At 47.9% G+C, this 19,441-nt stretch overlaps 1 protein-coding gene across 1 annotated transcript; it reads right to left on the bottom strand.

The window, feature by feature from the left end:
- Positions 1 to 13: 13 nt before the first annotated feature.
- Positions 14 to 10,476, bottom strand: TMED8 (transmembrane p24 trafficking protein family member 8). Its single transcript, XM_080394357.1, has 6 exons — positions 10,227 to 10,476; positions 8,756 to 8,834; positions 6,046 to 6,175; positions 4,968 to 5,109; positions 4,397 to 4,696; positions 14 to 3,363 (listed from the first exon to the last, which is right to left on the bottom strand). The coding sequence occupies exons 1-6, from the start codon at positions 10,318 to 10,320 to the stop codon at positions 3,146 to 3,148; spliced, it is 963 nt and encodes a 320-aa protein (XP_080250483.1). The 5' UTR covers positions 10,321 to 10,476; the 3' UTR covers positions 14 to 3,145.
- Positions 10,477 to 19,441: the final 8,965 nt, after the last annotated feature.

Below are 19,441 nucleotides of genomic sequence, written 5' to 3'. Positions count from 1 at the left end.
CAGGATTGGATACAAATCCAGGAGACACACCAAACTGAAAGAAAGGACACACAAGAAATAAGATTACTTCTTTGGACCAGCTGTGGGTTTGATTTTGAATGGGTATGGCTGCTGTTAATCACTAGCCACACAACTGAGCTACTGGATTTATCAGAAAATTAATAAAGACTATATATCCTTCCAAAGGAAGTTGTCACTTAGATAATGAATGTTATCTGAATACCTGAGAAACAACATACTGATGTAACGTGGATATTAAAAAAAATAAACAAGAAGATAAATTATCCTGTACAACTGTGAAGCTTCTGTTTCCTGCAGATAAAATATTCTGTGCCTAAAACTACCTTGCGTTCATAAGAGACACTACTTTTGGGAAACTTATGCAGTGAAGTAACACACACCAAACGCTTTCAGTTCTACTGCAGCGGGCTCATCAATGGGCACACTGCATTTGGAGACCAGGCACGTGCCACTTGGTATGACATACCATTTTAATGCTGCTGTTGCGCTTAGGTCAATGAGACTAGGAGACAGGCACAGCTCCAAATAGATGACCTGAGCCTTGTTAAAGGTTGGTCCACACTTCAGAAAGCTAGAACTGAGCAATAGGACTACCACCTACAGTACCACTTACGTTAACCAGTGGCTTGAAAACTGGTGCATACTATTTATGTGTCAGTGAGTGATCAAAATTGGTTGTGAGGCAGGCCTTATTAACTTCCTACAACATGAAAAAAAACCAAACGTATTTCAAACCCTAATATGAGCAACAGACAGAAGTGGGATGGAGCTGCGAGTTAGCAATAGGGAGGCCACTATAAGGGAAACATTTTCTTAGTGGAGATAATCCACTAGCCTGCAATAAGCTGTGCAACTGAGAATCAATAGTTCTGGAATATCTAATGTATATACAGGTCAAAGTTCCCTTCATCATAAATAAAACCTAATTAGAAAGTGGAGTAGGTGCCAGATAGCGCATCACACATTAACCAGCAAGGGCACATAGGGTTCTGCAGATCTCACAGCAAAAGACCAAATGCAGTCATAGAGTGGGGCAATGCTGACGTTGCGGTCAGACTGAAGTGTCTTTTCTACCTTCTTCCATTTAGTGTCTATGAACCTGATAGACAAAGGATGGGGGAAAAAGGAGAGCACCTTGCCCAAGTTGCTCAGGCCTGATTCGAGTGTTGTACAAAGGCCACAGGACAGTACTCCATCTCTCCCAAGAAAGACTAAAGGAAGGAATAATCCTCCCCAAGCTGCTAAATGAAAGAAATTCTTACTCTGACAGATACCAAGCCCTACTGTTCTGTCTCCCTGCAAGGCTGTCCTGTGGTTGCCCTGCTTGAATAAGGCAGCTTTGTAGTTTCCCCCCTGCCTGGTCCATGTGTGCTCACTCTCTCGAGAAAGGCAGCTGTTTTCTCCTGATCTCAGGGCTCAAAGCAGCAACTCCGCTCCTTACCCTGACCGACTCTGCTCCCTCCCCGCTCACCCAGAAAGCCAGTGCTCCCAACCAGTGTTCTTTGCATTTCCACTTGTCCTGCTCCCAGCTCAGGCTGCTCTACTGTAGACTGGCTGCTTGCTCCCTTACTGTTTTGGCCTACTAAGTGCTCTGGGACAGTGAGCAAGCAAGCAGAGATAGTTAAAAGAAGAGCTTGAATATGGAGCAAGTTGCATGGCATTACAATATACCTTTAATAGGAAATATCCAGCCCTCCTGAGAGTGAAATCTTTGGCTTTAACTACCCCAAAATAATTTTGTTCATCATTCCTTCTCAATGGAAGGAATGGACCGAGTAGAGGTGGATTTAAAAATAAAACTCAGAACGCTACTAGAATCACCATGCAAACAGCCATTCTGTCTCTGCAAAGAGGTATCAGAATGTAAATACAGCAGTATTCTTAGAAAAGAGAATGACTTGAAGTTAGAAGTATTAAAATAAACAACAGTTACAGATAAACATGTTTTATAATTAATCTCTGAAGGATTAACTTAATCCTTGTTCAACTCTGCTGGTACTTGAGCAGAAGGTGATTACTGATGCCATCAAATAGCCACCAAAACATGCCAAGGAAGCGCATCCTTTACCATGTGGTCAGGGTTAGCAATGGCCTTGCTGATTCTGGTTCACAGAAAGAATTGATTAAATCCCACACCTTTCGAATTCCCGAGCAGAGGTGTTCTTTTCTAACAACAGCAGCTGACAAGCTACACTTCTCTGGGGAGCCTTTTCCTTGCTACATATGGTATTACCCAGCTGGCAGCAACACCAGTGAACCACCATGCTGCTACTATGAAATATTTCCTGTATATTTATTGGTTGTATTCCAACCTTTTTCAGCTTATTCAGTGCAGCAGTGATTTCTTCTGCTTCTCATCTGGATTACAGAAAAAAGTTCTGGTGGTCACCGAGGTTTTAATCATCTACATATTCCTGCAGTCAACAGATATAAAATCCAATTCTGAATCTGTAGGAACACCTTCTTATGGACTTCTAGGCGTGCACCCTCCCCCCACCCCCTGTTCAAACACATGCTGTGACTGCCATTTGGGGCGCATGGCCTAGCCACTGCAGCACGGGCCACACGCACACCCACCGACACGAGTGAAAGAAGCACTGGCTGCTGGTGACACGTAGTGGTGGTAGGTGATGAGATTATCAGTGGTTAGGTGACAAGCCAGCTGTGCTTTTGGCTCATTGCAGCTGACAGCTGCCCTCTAGTGATGCAGATGCAGCAGGAGAATTGGAAAAGTTAATCACAAAACAGTAACAGATCAAGAATATTTTCACTTCATTTCGTATCAGCGCAACAGATCAAAACCACGACCACCTGAACCTGGCCTCTGGGCATTTACCAGCTGTGACATGACGGCCCAGCCCGATGCCCATACAGAGCAGACCTCCCAAAGTTTTACAGAAAGAGCAGCTGCCTGTGGACAACCAGGCAGTCACAGCTACGCTTCTCCACTGGGACAGCGGGGAAGGAGGGTGTGGGGAGAAACCAGTTAGTGTCTGAAGAAGAGCCGGCAGAATTGTGCTTTGGTTCTGTCACACAGCAGTGCCCATTAGGCGGTATTAGGGCTGGGTGGCAGCCTGCTACACTCACCATTACCTTCCTGCCGTCCCTGCCCCTTCCCTTTTCTTCAGCTAGTGTAATAGACATGAAAAAACAGAGTCTTATTGCGGAGGAGAGAGTATGAGTTATCAAATTTCAGCAGGTAGATGCCCTCGCCTGGGTACTCATGGCTGCCTGCCTGCACCTCCCGATGGCTGTTCCTGCGATACACGGGCATGATCTCTCCATAGCGGTTCCGCAGATAGCTTTTGGAGCCCCTTTCCACGTCACCAACAGGGGCAAGTCCTAAAAGGAAGAGAGGAGACAAGGCCAGAGCCGGTTAAGCAGTAGGTAGTCTAGAAAAAGATCAACAAGACCAGAAAGCAGCAAGGGCACGCAGATATATGGAAGGCTAACTATGACAGCATTACCCACGGCATCTGCTCTGACCTTTCTGCAAATAACACCCAAAGTCCAGCTTTCTTTATCATGACAAAGGACATGCCAAGAACCAGTTCTCTTGGGAATACGGATGTGACAGCAGCCACTGGCCTGCCAGCCTGGACTATTCTCCCTGGCCTTACCTTTTAGATACCTCACTGCTTTTATACAAACAACAGCGGTCCAGTGATGAAGACTTGAAGGAAAAGAAATACAGGAAAGCTCTTAGCTATAACCTCACTGTGTTTACATCCTCAATTTACTTGTTCGAGAGGATTCCTCATACAGGAACCTGCCCCTCTTTGGAGAACCTGCAAAATTAATTTCAGACACCAACCCCCCACTACACTGGTCATACATACACTGAAGCCACAGAACAGGGAACATAACTGTGTGTTTCACAAGTATAAAGACACAGGTAGCAATCCTTCTAAATGCACTCAGCAAAAGCTACGGAGGTATTGGGGGGGGAGGGAGACACACACACACCAAACAACACAACCAAATAAAAGCCCCAGAAAACAAAACCTTTTTGCTCCTACTCACCATCAGAAATTTCTCAGTCTGAGAGGCTAAGAAGAACAGTCAAGTTAAAATTTCAGACCCTAAATTTTATCAGCTGTAAGTTGAACAAGTGAATTCGGGTTTAATTTTTCAATGTGTTCAATTTTAAGAATACTCTTGGAGAAAGACAGCCATTGACATATGCTGAAGCAGGAAGGGCTAAATGCTTTCTCATCACACCCTAACGGAGAAACCAAACTGAGAAACCAAAAGGCTGCAGAGATAACAAGTGGGCTGAGTAAACAAAGTAGATGGGAGTTACAGCATCTGACAGACACTCTCAGCAGCATGGCAACAGGCACCACAAATTAACCCTTACAGGCTCTGCACTAACCTTCAATTTCCTCCTCCTCCTCTTCATCCTCCTCATCACTGGATTCGCTGACCTGAACAGTAATGGCAGTGCTAGTAACCGTGGTCCAGTCAAAATAAACTCCAAACCCAATGTCGTAGTCATCTGTAGCAAACTCCCAGCAAATGTATTTCCCATCAGGATGGGTTGGCACACGGACTGTCACCACCTCGCCTCGCTTCACCACCATCCGACCATTCTTCTCCTTTCCCATCTTGGCTTTGAATTCCTTTGTCTTCTCAGTGGTCCACATGGTGGGTGGAGCCAGAGGGGGAGGCTGAGCTGAGACAAGGGAAGAGACTGTGGGGTCACCTGACTTTTCACTACTGACAAACTGTTCTCTAAAAACAGTGAAGCTATTTCTGACAAGGCTTTTGCATTCTGGAGCCTGCTCCCAAAAACCTTGGATATCAAGTTTTCCCCGCTCGCTAGCCAGGAGCCCACATTTCCAGCAGGAATGAGCAGTGTGTCTCTGGAACAGCCTCTGCTCTTCTCTAGCCAGGACAGGCACTTAAAGAGTGGCCCCAACAAGTGTTTTCCTCTCAGGACTCACCTTTCCTCTGTTCCCCAAGGAGGTCTGCAGTCTCCAGCTCAGCTGAAAGGATATCCACAGCACCAGTGTGATCTGACTGAATCATGACTATATCCCCTGCTCCTTGAGGTACATGATAGCTGGTTATCCGAACAGGAGCTTCCTGCACAAAGCACAAAAGAAACATTGTCACAAAGGCCATTCTGGTAAAAGAGTCCCCAGCTGGATTTAAAACAACTCATTAGTAATTCAGGCATCTTTCTGAAGCCAAGTCAGACTCTGCAGAAGCTTCTATTAGTTAAAAAGAACTGGATGGCTCCGAGATATCTCTCTACATTGTTCCCCCCAGCACCGCAGTCATGAACTTTGAAGTCAAATGCTGTGTCGGTCTCACAAATTACACGCCCCTTGGCCTCCCCAGGAGTCCCTGGGCAGGCACATCTTTGCATCTGCCTCAGTTAATTGTCACCTCTCAACAAAGCAACAGCCTTACAGATTTAGCAGACTACTCTTGGAAAGGATTCCCAAGACACTATCTCTCTATGGAGAGCTTTTCAGCTCTGTATGCATCTAGACTACAGACACAACCAAACAGTCGTTCGCTGCATCCTAGTTAAAGTCTATCCGGTTCACTAGGGCCAGCCATCTCATACATGCAAACTCACAGCTCCTGAGCTGGGTGCCATTTGCACAAGTTTTCCCCAACTGTATCTGTAATGCAAACAAACTGGCTGCTCACCAAGAGAAACAAGACAGTAGAGTCACTTTCCATTCCCTCTTCCATAAACCTGCAAGAAGGGAATTCCCCGAAGCCCCAGACAAGAAGCAGAATGTGAGAACAACCTTGAAGCTTTGGCGAGCCAAAAAACTGCAAGGAGGCAAGGACTAGCCAAAGACACAAGATGGATTTTGCAAATCTGACCGATAACATTTACTTCCCACTAATGTATAGAAAAAAAATACAACCGAATGTATGTTAATACTACTTTTGTCTTAACCATTAAAGTCTCAGTGCCATAGCCATAAGCACACCAGCAGGGTAGGAGAACTATTGCTGCACCTCTGTCCTTGCTTTCAGACGTAAGAAACACCCACCTACCTCTTTGAGGGACCGGATTTGGTCAGGCAGCTTCTCTTCTAGTTTGGCCACTTCCTGGTCCTCCGAAGCATCAGCGTCTTCCTTCAAATCCTTTCTCACACCTGCACTCACAGATGACCCAACCTGCGGCCTTTTGGAGGAAGAGAGCACTACAGTTCAGCACTTGCACCCAGGGCACAGCCAGCAAAGGAATCACTCTGCTCTGAAACTCAAATTCAAATGGACTGAAGGGAACAAGCTTTTGTGGTCAGCACCTGCCGACTGCACAAAGCCCTTTGCACTCCAGTCCTGCTCTCATCTCCATGCAGCTATCTTCCATGTGAGCCAGAGGAAGAAACTTCAGTCAGATACACTGTATTCAGCATCCTTTAGACAGCAGTAATACAGTACACCCACCCCACAGCATGCTAGCTCACCAACCGTGTACTAAACACAGAAATCAGTATCAACTTTTCTGCTCAAGAAAGGACAACTTATGTTACGCCAGCTACTACATGACATCTGCATAGTCCATCAGAGGTCAACTGGATCAGTGAAAGGATTCAAGACAGTTTTGACAGCCATCCTGAAAATGCCCTCTATTTAAGTGGCCCATTATGCCTTTCCTGTTGGCAGTTCCAAGAGATACAGGGAGCACCCATGTGCGTCTCTGCCATATTCAAATACGCTGCGCAGACAAGCAAGCCACAAGACACACAACGACAGCACAATAATAGCAAAGAGGTCCAAGTACTGCACTGTGACAAGAGGAAACGGACATGTCAGAACAAAAAGAAAGGCACATAGCAGGAAGAGAATGGGCAAGAAAGGAACCATCTTTGGCATTCATTTTCTGTTGAGGGTTTTCTTCTAAATTATATTTTAAAATGCTGCATATTGTCTAGAGCTGGCAAGAGTTATCATCCCAAATGAACTCAGATGGATGCCAGAAGAGTCTCCTCTATCATACTCTCAGATACTTGGTGAAACTTCCAGGAGAAGCAACCTAGTCTTTAGTAAGAACAGAAACAGCTGGCCTTTAGAAAAAGCAAAGCCTTCTCACAGCACTATAAACCTGACGTCTAGTGCTTTGGTCTAAAGGATATGAAACACGAGAACACAGCAGTAATGGAAAACAGCATAGTGTGGAATAGTTTAAAAAATCATTTAAAAAACCCATACACAGCCCAACTGCTACATCCATAAAGAAGACTAGAACAGGGCACATGAAGCTTTCGTTTCCAAATCTTCGTTCCTATGGGGGTACAGATTTTAACAAGAAATAAAGCCATTTCTTACTTAAATTCTCTCAGTAGTGTGATTTCTTTTCCTAAAAATGTCATGATAGGCCAGAAGGTCTGTAAGAATAACTCAAATGAGCTGAATACCAGGATACACAAAATGGCAGCAGATGGGCAATATAAAAAAATAAGGGGCACTTGGAGCAGACAACAGTGATCTGTAACAATTTCGCTGGCAGCCCAGGACAAATTTGGACTTCTATGCCATTACTTTCCAGCCCATTTCCCTTTTAGCTTAGCAGTTACATGAACACACTTACAAGGGTTATTTGGTCACTTGCTACTACAGGTGTGCACATGTGCTCAAAAGGCTCTCCATCAACATAGGAGCTAACAGCTTGGGAAATTTTTCCTCCAGACACCACTGGAGGAAAAAGTCTCACTGAAAAATTAGGAAGGGCTACACAAGCTTTATAAGCAGATTTACAGAAACAGAGTTCAGCAGATTCCTCCTCACACAACCCTTTTGGACCATCCCCCATCCATTACAAAGGAGATCTAGCTTAGACAAATTTATCAGGTAATACCTACAAGTATCCAGCATCTACTTTGGCCGTTTTGCTTACAGACTACATTAATCTCTTTGAAAAAAGTTAGAGGACATAATAAACAGATGAAAGAACACATTTGGAGACAAGGAGGCCAATACAGATGTCATTAACATCAATCCAAAATGGCATCAGACTGCTGGTTTAGTAAGTAGGGTAGTTTGTTCATTTTTTTGCTGGAATTTTCTTCCTCTCTTTTTCAACGAGGTTGTGGTTTATCTACTGTCTCATGTAATTAACTCACACATTTCTGAAACTGTACCCTGTGGAACAAATGTATGACAGCAAATGATACTCCACTGCATATGGTTACTAGTGCTTGTAACCAATGCAATGACTCTGCCACAAACACCACATGCCCAACTGATAATAACAAGTCAAACAACTGATAATAGGTCAAACAGCAGCGTTAATGAAAGAGTGACACAGAAAACCAGGGGTGAAGAAAAAACCCCAAACACTGTCAATAAAACAGTAAAAGGTGTTTTCTTGCTCATCTTTCACCAGAATTATAGACAGTCGAAATGCTTAATTATTAAAGTATCCTTCAGACAGGACAGAGAAAATTTCCTGCTGAAGGTTTATTGGCTCTTACAATGGACTACAAAACCTTGCAGAGCTCTTTCCAAGCTGAATGATTCCATGATTTGAATAACTGAACCATGAACTACACATCAGTATTTTATAACCTTTAAAACAACCTTAACCTGTAAGAACAGTCCCTCCTATACTGATTCTGATATATACTGTCCCAAGTTAGACAATTCAGTCTCCAGTCCCTTCTCTTCACCTGCACAGGATCAACTGCCTTACGGAAGAGGTCACAGGGGTGAAACAGATTGTCATGCATGTGGGGCACAATACACAAAAAGATTTTCCTACCCACTCTGCGAAGTACTGGACTCCAAAGAATCAACCAGGTGATCTGCAGACTCCGTCTTTTGGGCCGAGTCTTCATTTTCTAACAACAAACAGAATATACAGACAGAAGGTGAAATAAATGTCCGTCTTTAGAATGCACAGACAGGAGGAAAAACTACAGCCAGCGCTCAAACGTTGACAAGGTCACATGGCTGTGAAAGGAAGAGCTGTGCCAACCCGTTTTTCATGTTATGAGCTGTATCCTGCAAGGTGCTATACAGATGATTTTTAATCATCTCAGTCCTAGGAAAGAGAGAACAAAACCCCATGTATGTTTTTTGGTGCAGAACCACTCTCAGGAGCAGTGTTCGTTCAGGAACCACCAACCCTAGCTTTAAAAGGACAGAACAAGGCCAAATTTCTTCCTGTAAAACTGAGCTGAATTTGAAGCCCTGGAAAAAGCAATCATGCAGCGGTTCCCACAGGGCACTGACGAGATGGAAATTCCTAGGTCACTGCTAAAAGGACTGTCTATAAAGATGGCTCCTGGTCTCCCCCACATCTCCTGAACTCCGGGAAAGCTCTGTCCCCATACAGCTGCGGTATATGCCCCACAGCCCAGCTGTCTGATCACATTAAGGCAGCAAACCGGGCAGGGACAAGTTCCAGCTTTGGCAGCTCTCTGATGACAGGGCCTTACAGCTGCTGGCCGTTTCAGGGAGTCCGTTCACAGCTGGGAGGCAGCTCCAGCCCACGGGTAGACAGCACCAGGCCCCCAGCCCATGGCAGAGCCTGCACGGCAGGGGCTGTCCGGCTCCCAGCTAGATGGGGCCTCTTCCACCAGGGAAAGCATCCTGGATCACCATCAATCCTTCCGCTGCAGGGAAAGAAACAGTGGGCACTGTTGCTGCAGCTCCAGGTGAGGCGAGCACCCGGCTGCAGAGGGGTATGCCCGGGCGTACCCCTTTAAAACAACCTTAAACCTCTACGAACGGCCCCTTCTATACCGACTGTGGTATATACCGTCCCAAAGCAGACAATTCAGTCTCCAGTCCCTTCTCTTCACCTGCACAGGTTCAAATGCCATACGCAAGGGGTCACAGGGTTTGTTTCACAGATTGTCACCCGTGTGGGGCAGCCTGCCCCTCCCCCCAGCCGCCCACCCACCCGCTAAGCGAACGCAGCCGAGGTCTCACTGGCGATGCTCCTCTTCGCAAGGGCCGCCGGATTTCTACCGAAGCAAACCGCCACTGTGGAATTAAGGCTTCTCCGGGAGAAAGGAGGAAACCCGCCGCGGCGAGGCAACCCGCGGCATCCCCCCGCCACAAGGCCAGCGCTGACACCGGCGCCCCCCGGCCGGTCGCCTCACGGCCCGCGGGGCGCTGCCCGCCCGCCCGCCTCGCCTCAGGGACCCCGGCCCGGCTGCAAGCGCTCGCCGCCCCCGTGACCGCCGCGGCCAGCCCGGCTACCCCTTCCCCTGCCGAGCCCGTACCTGAGGGAACGTGGGGCGCGGGGCCGCCGCCCGCCACCCCGGTGGCCGGGGGCTCGGAGCGGGAGCCGGCGGCGGCGGCCAGCACGTCCGACATGGGCAGGGCTGAGCGGGCGGCCGGCGCGCGGGGAGCCGAAGGCGGGCAGCCCGCCGCGGCGGAAAGAGCCGAGCGGATCCGAAGCGCTGCGGGCGGCGGCGGCGGCGGCGGAAACACCCGAGCTGGGCGGGTGGGGGGTGGGGGGGCAGCGACAGCCGAGCGGGCGAGCCGGGCTGAAGGGAGAGGGCAGCGCCTCGGCGCTCATCCCTCAGCCTCCCCCTCCGGGCAGCGCAGCCAATCAAAAGCGAGCCCCGCAGAGCCGCCAGCCGCCCCGTGGGCCGTGCGCACGGAGGGGCGGCGGAAGGGATAAGGGGGTGCACCTCCAGCGAGCCGCGGTTGCCATGGGAACGGGGCCCGGAAGAACGCGTTGCCGTGGCGGGCTGGGGACGGTGGCCCTGGACCCGGGGCTGGGGGCGGCCGGGGGGCCGCAGCCCTTGCCGGGGGCCCGCAACCCTTGCCGGGGGGGCCGCAGCCCCAGCCCTTAGCCGGGAGGGGGGGGCCGGTCCGCAGCCCTTGCTCGGGGTAGGGCCGTGGTCTGCCTGGCCTCTTCCTGGCCTGGCATCTTCCTGGCCTGGGGCGCCGCGGCGGTGGCAGGGTGGGTGGCAGGGTGCAGCCCGGTACGAGGTGCGGGGCAGCCGGCCTGGGCGCGAAGCCCCTTCCCTCGCCGCAGCCCCTGAACTCTGTGTGTGTGTGGCAGTGCGTGTGAGCGGTGGGGGACACAGCGGCTGAGGGCGACAGGGCCCCCCCGCCTTTCCCTCCGCTTCCTTGCCCAGGGGTGCTTCAGGGCCGGCGGCATCACCGGCATCACCCCTGCGAGCTGCTCCTCAGCCCCTCGGAGCCCTGCTCGGACCCTGGCTGCCTGCAAGCATAGCTGGGCTACGGCCTGCCCGCCCGAGCAGGTGGTTTGCTCAAAGAGTGAGCCTGAAACTGGGCAACTACATTGGTTCAGCCAAACAGATTTCTTGAGTCTTTCCAGGTATAAATCCTTAGCTGGCTGGAGATCTCAGGCTTCCTCTCTGGGACACCATAAGTGCATCAGAAGAAGTGCTTAGCTTTTCTTTAAGCCTATGTGCTCTTCTTGCCCCACAAAATTGCATAGCAAGGTGGATGCACCTTTCTTACATATCTCTCAGAATTTTTTTTCAGCAATTTTCCACTCACTGATTTGTAGAACTTCTAACAATCTCATCAGATTTAACCTGCAGCAATTGAGCCACTGATCTCAAGCAGCAGAAGGGCAACTCTTCATTACTTCCTTGTTTTATGCTTTGCTGAACACAGCATCTGTCTCTTCCTCATTTTATAAGCATGTAGCTGTTTGGTCATTTTCCTTTCAAACCTACATCTTTTCTTTAACAAAGATGGTTAAGCTAACTAGACTGATGTTCAGGGCTACAGTCAGGCCTTCCAAAGCTTCCTGAAGGTTCAGAAAATAAGCAAGTTAACTTAAATTTCATTGCTCTCCTTCCCCTCCCTAATGGAAACCACAGAGGGACTCGGGTCTGCTATTTACGGAGCTGAACTGTTTAGTTTGAATCATAATTTAAAATTGCTTTCCCTAGAGGACACAAGGTAGAAGTTCAAATAACCAGGAAGAGAGAAAAATCTTTATGCTTCAATGACTAGATTATGAACGCTGTTTGTTTTATTCTGGAGCACCGAAAAGCAATTTCACCGCAGTTCTCTCTGGTCACACAATCTTAACTGTTTGCTTGAAATGAAATATGCCACCGAAAACATTGACTAGTGCCACAACTTTGCCTGCTGGTTGGAAGAGAAGGCATCAAATTGCAACACTTAGTTTTTGAGACAGCAGCCATTCCAGAGCACTGCCAGGTACAGCCTTTACAGTCATTTGCGCTTACCGAAGATGGCAAGAATTTTATAGGCTTTGTAAGCCTCACCCTTACATTGGGACATAGGGATTCTGTATGGCGGTCATTTAACTGCTGAGAAACGCTAAGCCACAAGTTAGAGATATCAACTGTAACCCATTCTTCCTCCTGTAGAAACCAAAATTCCTCAGAGCTAGGATAAGTGATGGCCAGCATACTGCAGCAAGCTTGGAAATGACACTGTCTCTGTAATGTTTTCCAAAGCTTGCAAGTGAATTGGGAACATCTCACAGACTGCAGTGGAACCTAGATGTTCTTGAAGATCATGCCCTATCCTGCTAGTTACTTGTGTTTTGGAGAGCTTTACTCTGATGGAATCCAAGCATGGAGAGCTCTGAGCAGGATGTGGCCCTTTGAGTCTTTCAGGAAGTGTGTACTAGAGCAGGTGCAAAGTTAAGGCCACAATCCTGGGTCCATCAGCTTCCCAACAAGAAATATCAATGGAAGGCTGTGCCCAGTCAAAACCGAGATAGTTACTATAGAAAAAAAAGTGATAGCATCAGCTCAGTGAGACAGAAAGTTTTTGCATTTAGGGGTAATGGCAGTTCGGCAGAGAACTACACAGTGAATTATGTGGAAGCTACACAGCATGGACAAGTGAGGTTACTGCTGGTTTTAATTCCACTTACTGGTATTTTAAATACCAAACCAGCTGAAGATACTAGTCCGGTGCACTTTTGATATCACACAAAGTAGGTAGGGTATTGCTCTTCAGAGTCAAGCCAAAGCTGGGGGAAGGTTTTGAGCAAATGCTGTGATCTTAAAGGTCTTTTCCAACCTAAACAATTCTATGATTCTATGAAAGATTAGTAAAACCTTGTGAATTGTATTTCAAAGCTTCAGTCAAATCAGATGGTCACATTCTCAGAAGTGACTTCAAAAATAATGGCAAGGCACTGTTCACTAACAGTTCCAGGTCCAGCTGGCTCAGACAGCCAGTCACCCATCAATTTCTTAATGAGCAATGTGGCTTGCTGGTTTAATTAGTTTTTACACTTCTTCTATGTATAGACTGTTGTTGACAATATCACTTAGCAAACAGCAATATTTTTGTATTAGACAGAACAGGCTCCAGCTCATTCACCCATAACTTGTTTGTTCTGTAATTGCAAAGAGGAAAACAGAGCTATTTGCGCCATTAAAAGATCAGATGTGATGCCATCCCCCACAGTAAATCTGGACAACGAGCGGTCTGCTCTGCTTTTACAATGTCACACGGGGCTCATGGGTTCAAATCCCTCTGGAGTTACAACTTCAAGTGTGAAACCATTCTAAAATTCTAAAATTCAGTTCTTTTTCCTGCTGCTCTGACACAGAATGAATGGTATTAGCTGTTGCCCTGTGAAATGAGAAAATCTGGTATTTTGTCTTGTATTTCAGATTTCAAGACACGTGAGAGAGCGGCTGGGCATTGAGGAGCCTCTTCAACAGATCCATTGCCCTCCTGTACAGAGACAAGGGTCTCTTCCTGGAGTGAAAGTTCTGATCAGGAAGGAAAGCAGATATCTTCACTTCCTCACAGTTTATCTGAGAAGCAGGACTGGAGCCCTATACTACAGTTCCTCCTTTGCAATGAGCCCAGACCGGGGTAGAAGCAGATGCTCTCCCTGTATCACAGGGCACCCAGAGGCAGGATTACAGACTCACGCTGCACTTCCACCTTTGTAAGAAGCCCAGCAGGGACCACAGAATATAACCTCGCAGTTTGCCCAGGGAGGTATGGTTCCGCCTTCTCCCAGTTATACAAATTAGCCATTTTATGACAGCAAACACATCCCCACACTGGCTCTTTTACGCAAGTCCTTCATTTGCTTCCAGGAACGAAGTGAAACAGAAGCTATAAATCAGACTCTACCACTGCCTGTCTTTCACTTCTGCTTCACAGTTGATTAAAAAGACCAAAAACCAATCACAGATGTATTTTGATGACCAGTGATTGATAACAATTCCCTGGCAGCTCACATGAATAGATTTCTCCCAGGCTTTTGTGCCTGCAGACCGGGCAGACTGTAAAGCCCAGATGTAGGATAAACGGCATATACAATAACTGGTATACAGGTGTGGTGCCAGCTGCTGTTGGCGATCGTAATTAGGTGAGGGGCCTAATTATAACATGCACTATTAATCCCTGGTCTCACCGCAGAAATTATTTCCTGTGAAGCAAAACCAGGCAGTGGTTTATCGTAGTAAACAGTAGTGAAACACTTGATAGATGATGGCAGGAAGTGTAACAGGACAGTGTCAGCTGAACTAGTGGAGACAATATTCAGTTACCTCCTTTTTCCTTGAAAGAAGTAGCACGTTGTCTGTGATCGTGGTGGTGGGCTGTATTAACACCAGCAAGGAAGTATGAGTAAGTGCTGATTAAAGCCTGGCTCAACAGAAAAAGGGCTCCTGACCAAATACTAAATCATTACTATTTTGTCTGGCATCAACAGTTTCCTCAAGATTCCCCATGGAAGTAAAAAAAAAGATGACTGGGCCCAGTCCTGTTTAGTTATTTACACCAAAGCTGTAGCCACTACATAAGAACTGTAATTTGGTTTTGTAGTTCAGTTTTCTATTGAAAACCAGTGAAACCAAAGCAGTTCGTAGGCCGAGATAACGATGCAATATGAAAATTCAGACCAAAATAAAGCAAGACTCAGGCAGCCAGCAGGAAGCAAGTTTGCTGAGCAGTCTAAGAGTGAAACTTGTACGAGCAAATGTGCACACAGGGTTATTGGCTGGAATATTCTAAAGAGTCCAAGAGCGAACAGTGCTAATTTTTGTACCCCTCAGTCCTGTGAGGGGGCTGGGATGAGATCTTGGCAAAGTGTTCTGCCGTGAGCTTTATTAGCGTTTACAAGGATTTAGAATCATAGTCAGCAGTGTCCTCTGGGATTTCTGAGAAAATGGTGGAAGCAGCTGTAGAGAATGGAGACTTGTCATCCAGCATCACGCCAGGCTCCACTACAGCTGAAGTAAGAGATGACTTGGTGCTGATCAGCCCACGTTGCTTTGTAGGTCAGTCTCCAAAGGATGCCTGGTATAGTAGAGCAAGATGGTACCAGACAAGCTCACTCTTTCCTAGCAGCTGGCTCTCTCAGTTGTGCAGCTGTCAGGTCAAATCAGGGGAAGCTTCTGGGAAGAGAAAACCAGTGGAAACATTTTTGGGCAATAACAGCCTCAAGCAGCTTGCTAATAATTTAAACAAATGATGGTTTTCTTCAATGTCTGTCTACAAGTCTCTTGCATCTTTGAGAAACTATCAGACTGAGAGACTCGAATCTACAGTGTTCCAGGCATTACTCTGCCATGCAGAGCAAAACTGAGCCTAATGGCTCTAGGACAGTCTTGCACAAGCAGGAGTCCTTTCCCTCAAGCAGTGTTCCCCGACTTAACATCCTCAGTATTCCAGTCCATGAACTACTGTAAGTTCATTACCTGAGCTGTCCTCTCTAGATATTCCCACAGGATATTTTTTTTTCAATGCCCCAGTCCTGATCAGTAGCTTCAGACAACCCTGATGAATAACCAAACAGGAACTAGGAACAAAATAACTTGGAAATGATAGTCCAGGTCTTTTACTGCTGATACATCATCTAAGGCCATCTTCCCTGGCAGGTATGTGGCCCTAAGGGCAACAACACAATTCAGCAGCTTCCAACCCACCAAGACAGCTCATGCTTCAGCTGTGGGATGAGGCAAGCTTCAGAGCAAAGTAGTAATTTCAGAACAAGCAGTAATTTCAGCATTCAATCCTTTACTTACTCCTTGAGTCACAGAAGAGGCAAAATCTTTGCTGACAAAACTCTTGCACACAAACCATGGGTAGGAAGTTTTCTGCTCTGTGCAGATGAGGTAGCATTCAGGAAAAGAGAGGTCACTGAGTAATTTCAGTGCTTTCTGGTGAGGCGGGCTCCGCCACGTGCTGCTGTTCAGGGCTGTGCAGAAAATGGCCACCAGCCATTCAGCATTGACTCTTATTTTTCCTGCAGAACAAAGACAATCAAATGTCAATTCTTCGTACAGGTGTGAAGAGATATTCTCATCTCCCCTCCTCTCTCCAGCTGGATCCCCACCACCTGTCTGCCCTCCCATCCCTCAGCCCTGCAACCCACAGCCTGTATCACCCAGGTTTAGCAGATGGGGGAGAAACCAGATTTAGCTGGTAAGGAAGGGGAAGCAGTTACTCTTTGCAGGACTTGCAAACCTTTTACTAGTAAGCGGCCTCTCCCGTATCATGAAGAGCAGCGTAACACTTGGCCCTGCACTAGTCACCTCAGCGGCCAGGACTAGCCTGACCACAGGGACTGGGCACCCCCAGGGGTCAGAAGCAGGGGGGACAGGTCATACCCCTGCAACTCAGAGCCCTCGGGGGAGCTACAGCAGCAGCTAAACATAAAACACAATGCACTGGATTTGCTTTTTTGACCATGGAGGCTGCAGGCTGCCTTTTTGCACCTTGTTTCCTGCGCTACCTCACAACAGGTTATTTTGCAGCAGCAACCCGAGGCCCTGGTGGGAGCAGGGTCATCACGTTTGATCTGGAGCTCCCTTGATTCCTTTTGGTTGTGTTTTCAGGTTTGTCACCACAAAGTCTGCAACTACCTCCAGACAAACGGGAAGCTGAAACTCTAAAGTGCTTCCCTGACTCCAGCAGCAGGGGATGTGGGGAAGCAACCAGACCAAGCATGATAAGGTTTGCAATGATGTTTCACAATAAAATTCTGAGAGGCAACAGGAGCTGTGCTCCTGCATGGTGCCGGCTCGGCCAGAGCACGTGTGCCGTGCTTGCCCCATGAGGTCCCAAATGAGGGCAGCACGTCCAGGCTCTGAAATGACATGGTCTGTTTTACCTGGGGATAGGGACAGCAATAATGAGGCCATGCACAGCACAGCGTTTCTGTTTCTGGATGACACACCGAACAACCAAGCAGATGGACAGCACATGCAATGGGAGGCAGAAGAACACAGTGCCTGCCCAGGCCACCAGCTGAGTGTGGTCATAAAAACACGTGAGTCCCTGTTTCTGCAGATCTGCTGTGATAAGCAAGGAGAAAGGGACTCAAGAGCCCACAGAATCAGCACAGGTGACTGACCAGCACCTCTGGGCACCGGCAGTGCGGTTACCTGTGCTCTGCCCCATGCAGGTGGAACACAAAGCACCACCCCCAGGCTGGGACCACTGGCTGCCTGCCCAAAGTGGCATGGACAGACTTTGGCTGCTGCCCGTCACTGTCCCTACATGGCAAAAGGCAGCAGCACAGTGACACAGCGCAGGCAGCCTCTCTCCCAAGAATAAACATGCGGAGAGCTCAGGTGCCTCAGCTGCCTGACACCAGTTCACGCAGGCTAATTTTAAGCCTTTAGCTGAAACAGCCAAGCCTTGGGATCTGGCTAGTTCTCAAGATCTATAAAAAGCCATTTAATAATCCCTGCTTTCTCTCTGCCCTGAGATGATTCAAAAGAGGATTTTATTGTTTCAAGCATCTCCCTGGAGGACCATTCTCCCTGCTTGTCTTCTTTTGTATAGAAATTTACGGGACAGTTGACGGTTTGTATGCAAACAGTTGCTGTAATGCTGCAGGCTGATCGCCTCTCCTGGCTGGGCGTGCAGAGCCCAGCAAGAAGCTCGTCTGCCACAACTGACCCTGCAGCCACAAAACAAGGAGAAGGACATCTCCGTTTCAGCACTATCGCTCATCTGGGGAGATGTTTTCTCTGTTGGGTGAATATTTAACAATCTGGATTCTCAGTCAGCACTGACCAGGCACTTTCACCCAGGGAAGCTGGGAGCGTGGGCTTTTCCAGAGCCACTGCAACATCCCCTGGAGCACAAAGAAAGCAGAAGTCAGTCATGGGGGAGGAGCACCTTTACCAAAGCAGTCTTTTTTTCTTCTGGGTACAGCTGTGCCACCCTGAGAGCCAGCAGTTAGGTTAGCATGAAAAACCTAAGAGGGCAGGGGTTGAACACGTCTCTATGCCAGCTCCTGCCCACACATGTCCATGGGGAAAAGATACTCTCAACCAGAATGCGTTTGGCTTCTCCAGTGGAGGCAGATGGGTTGAATTTCAAAAGCAGCATTAAAAAAAAAAAAAAAAAAGAAAGAAGCATTTTGCTACCTTCATATAAATTCTATCCATGACCTACTTCATCAGCTGGACTGTGCTGCTTAAAAGCAGAGACATACCAAAAGCACACAGGGGCTGAGACAGGTATTAAAGAGGAAACCTATATCCCACTGGGGCTGTCCCAAAATCATCCGCATCAGCTGGCCAGCGCTTGCCACATTGTTAATAAAAAAAATCCAACCAAACCCACCATCTCTACAGTAATTTTAGATTTACTACTTACACAAACCACACCCTCCCCAGCCATAGGACACACTGCCCTGGAAATCTTCCTTTTCCTGCCCACACACGTAGTCAAGGACAGCCTGTGAGCTGTGGCCTCGGAGGAACCCTTGAGTAACTGTTGGGGCTGCCAAATGCTGCCTTATGGACAAACACTCCCTGATGCACCACGTGTAATCAGATACACCAGCCACGGTATCCTGGTGCTCTGAAAGATGCTCACAAAGCTGGTACCCAGCTTCTAGAATTGGGGTGTGAGGAACAACCAAATCAACAACTCCATCCCATGTGGCACATCAGCATTTCATGTTACAAGTAGTCCTGCTTTACTTGGGACGCTGGCAGTGGCAATACCCACAGGCCAGAAGGATGGCATCCTGCAAACTGCACACTGAGCTCAGGGGATCAGCAGGCACAGCCAGCTCACGGCTCCCCTGCTGCTGGACTTATACATCCCCTTAACCATCTGTAGCATTGGTCATACCACGCGAGGATCCATGCCTGGAGAATACAGGCATGAAGATCTCTTTTGTGGCTTCATCACATTACTCCAAGGATATGTTCAGCTTCTCCTGTTGCTCCCCAATGTAAAGCCCAACAGGCCTGGCCTGGAACACGTGGGAAAGCCTGGCAGCAAACCTTACCCTAGCCAACAGCACCCTGGGTTGCCTTGGGATGAACGCTGCCAGCAGGTTAGGGAAAGTGATCCTTCCTGCCTAAACCCAGCATACTGGGTCCACTTCTGGGCTCCTCAGTTCAAAAAGAAGCATGGACATACTGGGGAGAGTCCAGCAAGGGGCCACCAAGACAACCAAGGGACTGGAGCATCTCTCATATGAGGAAAGGCCGAGAGCTAGGACTGTTCAACTTGAAGGCTCAGGGGGGAA

This window comes from Falco punctatus (assembly GCF_963210335.1).
Source record: "Falco punctatus genome assembly, chromosome: 7".
Taxonomy (NCBI): domain Eukaryota; kingdom Metazoa; phylum Chordata; class Aves; order Falconiformes; family Falconidae; genus Falco; species Falco punctatus.
The sequence above is the reverse complement of the archived record's forward strand: the minus strand, read 5'-3'. Positions and strand labels throughout refer to the sequence as shown.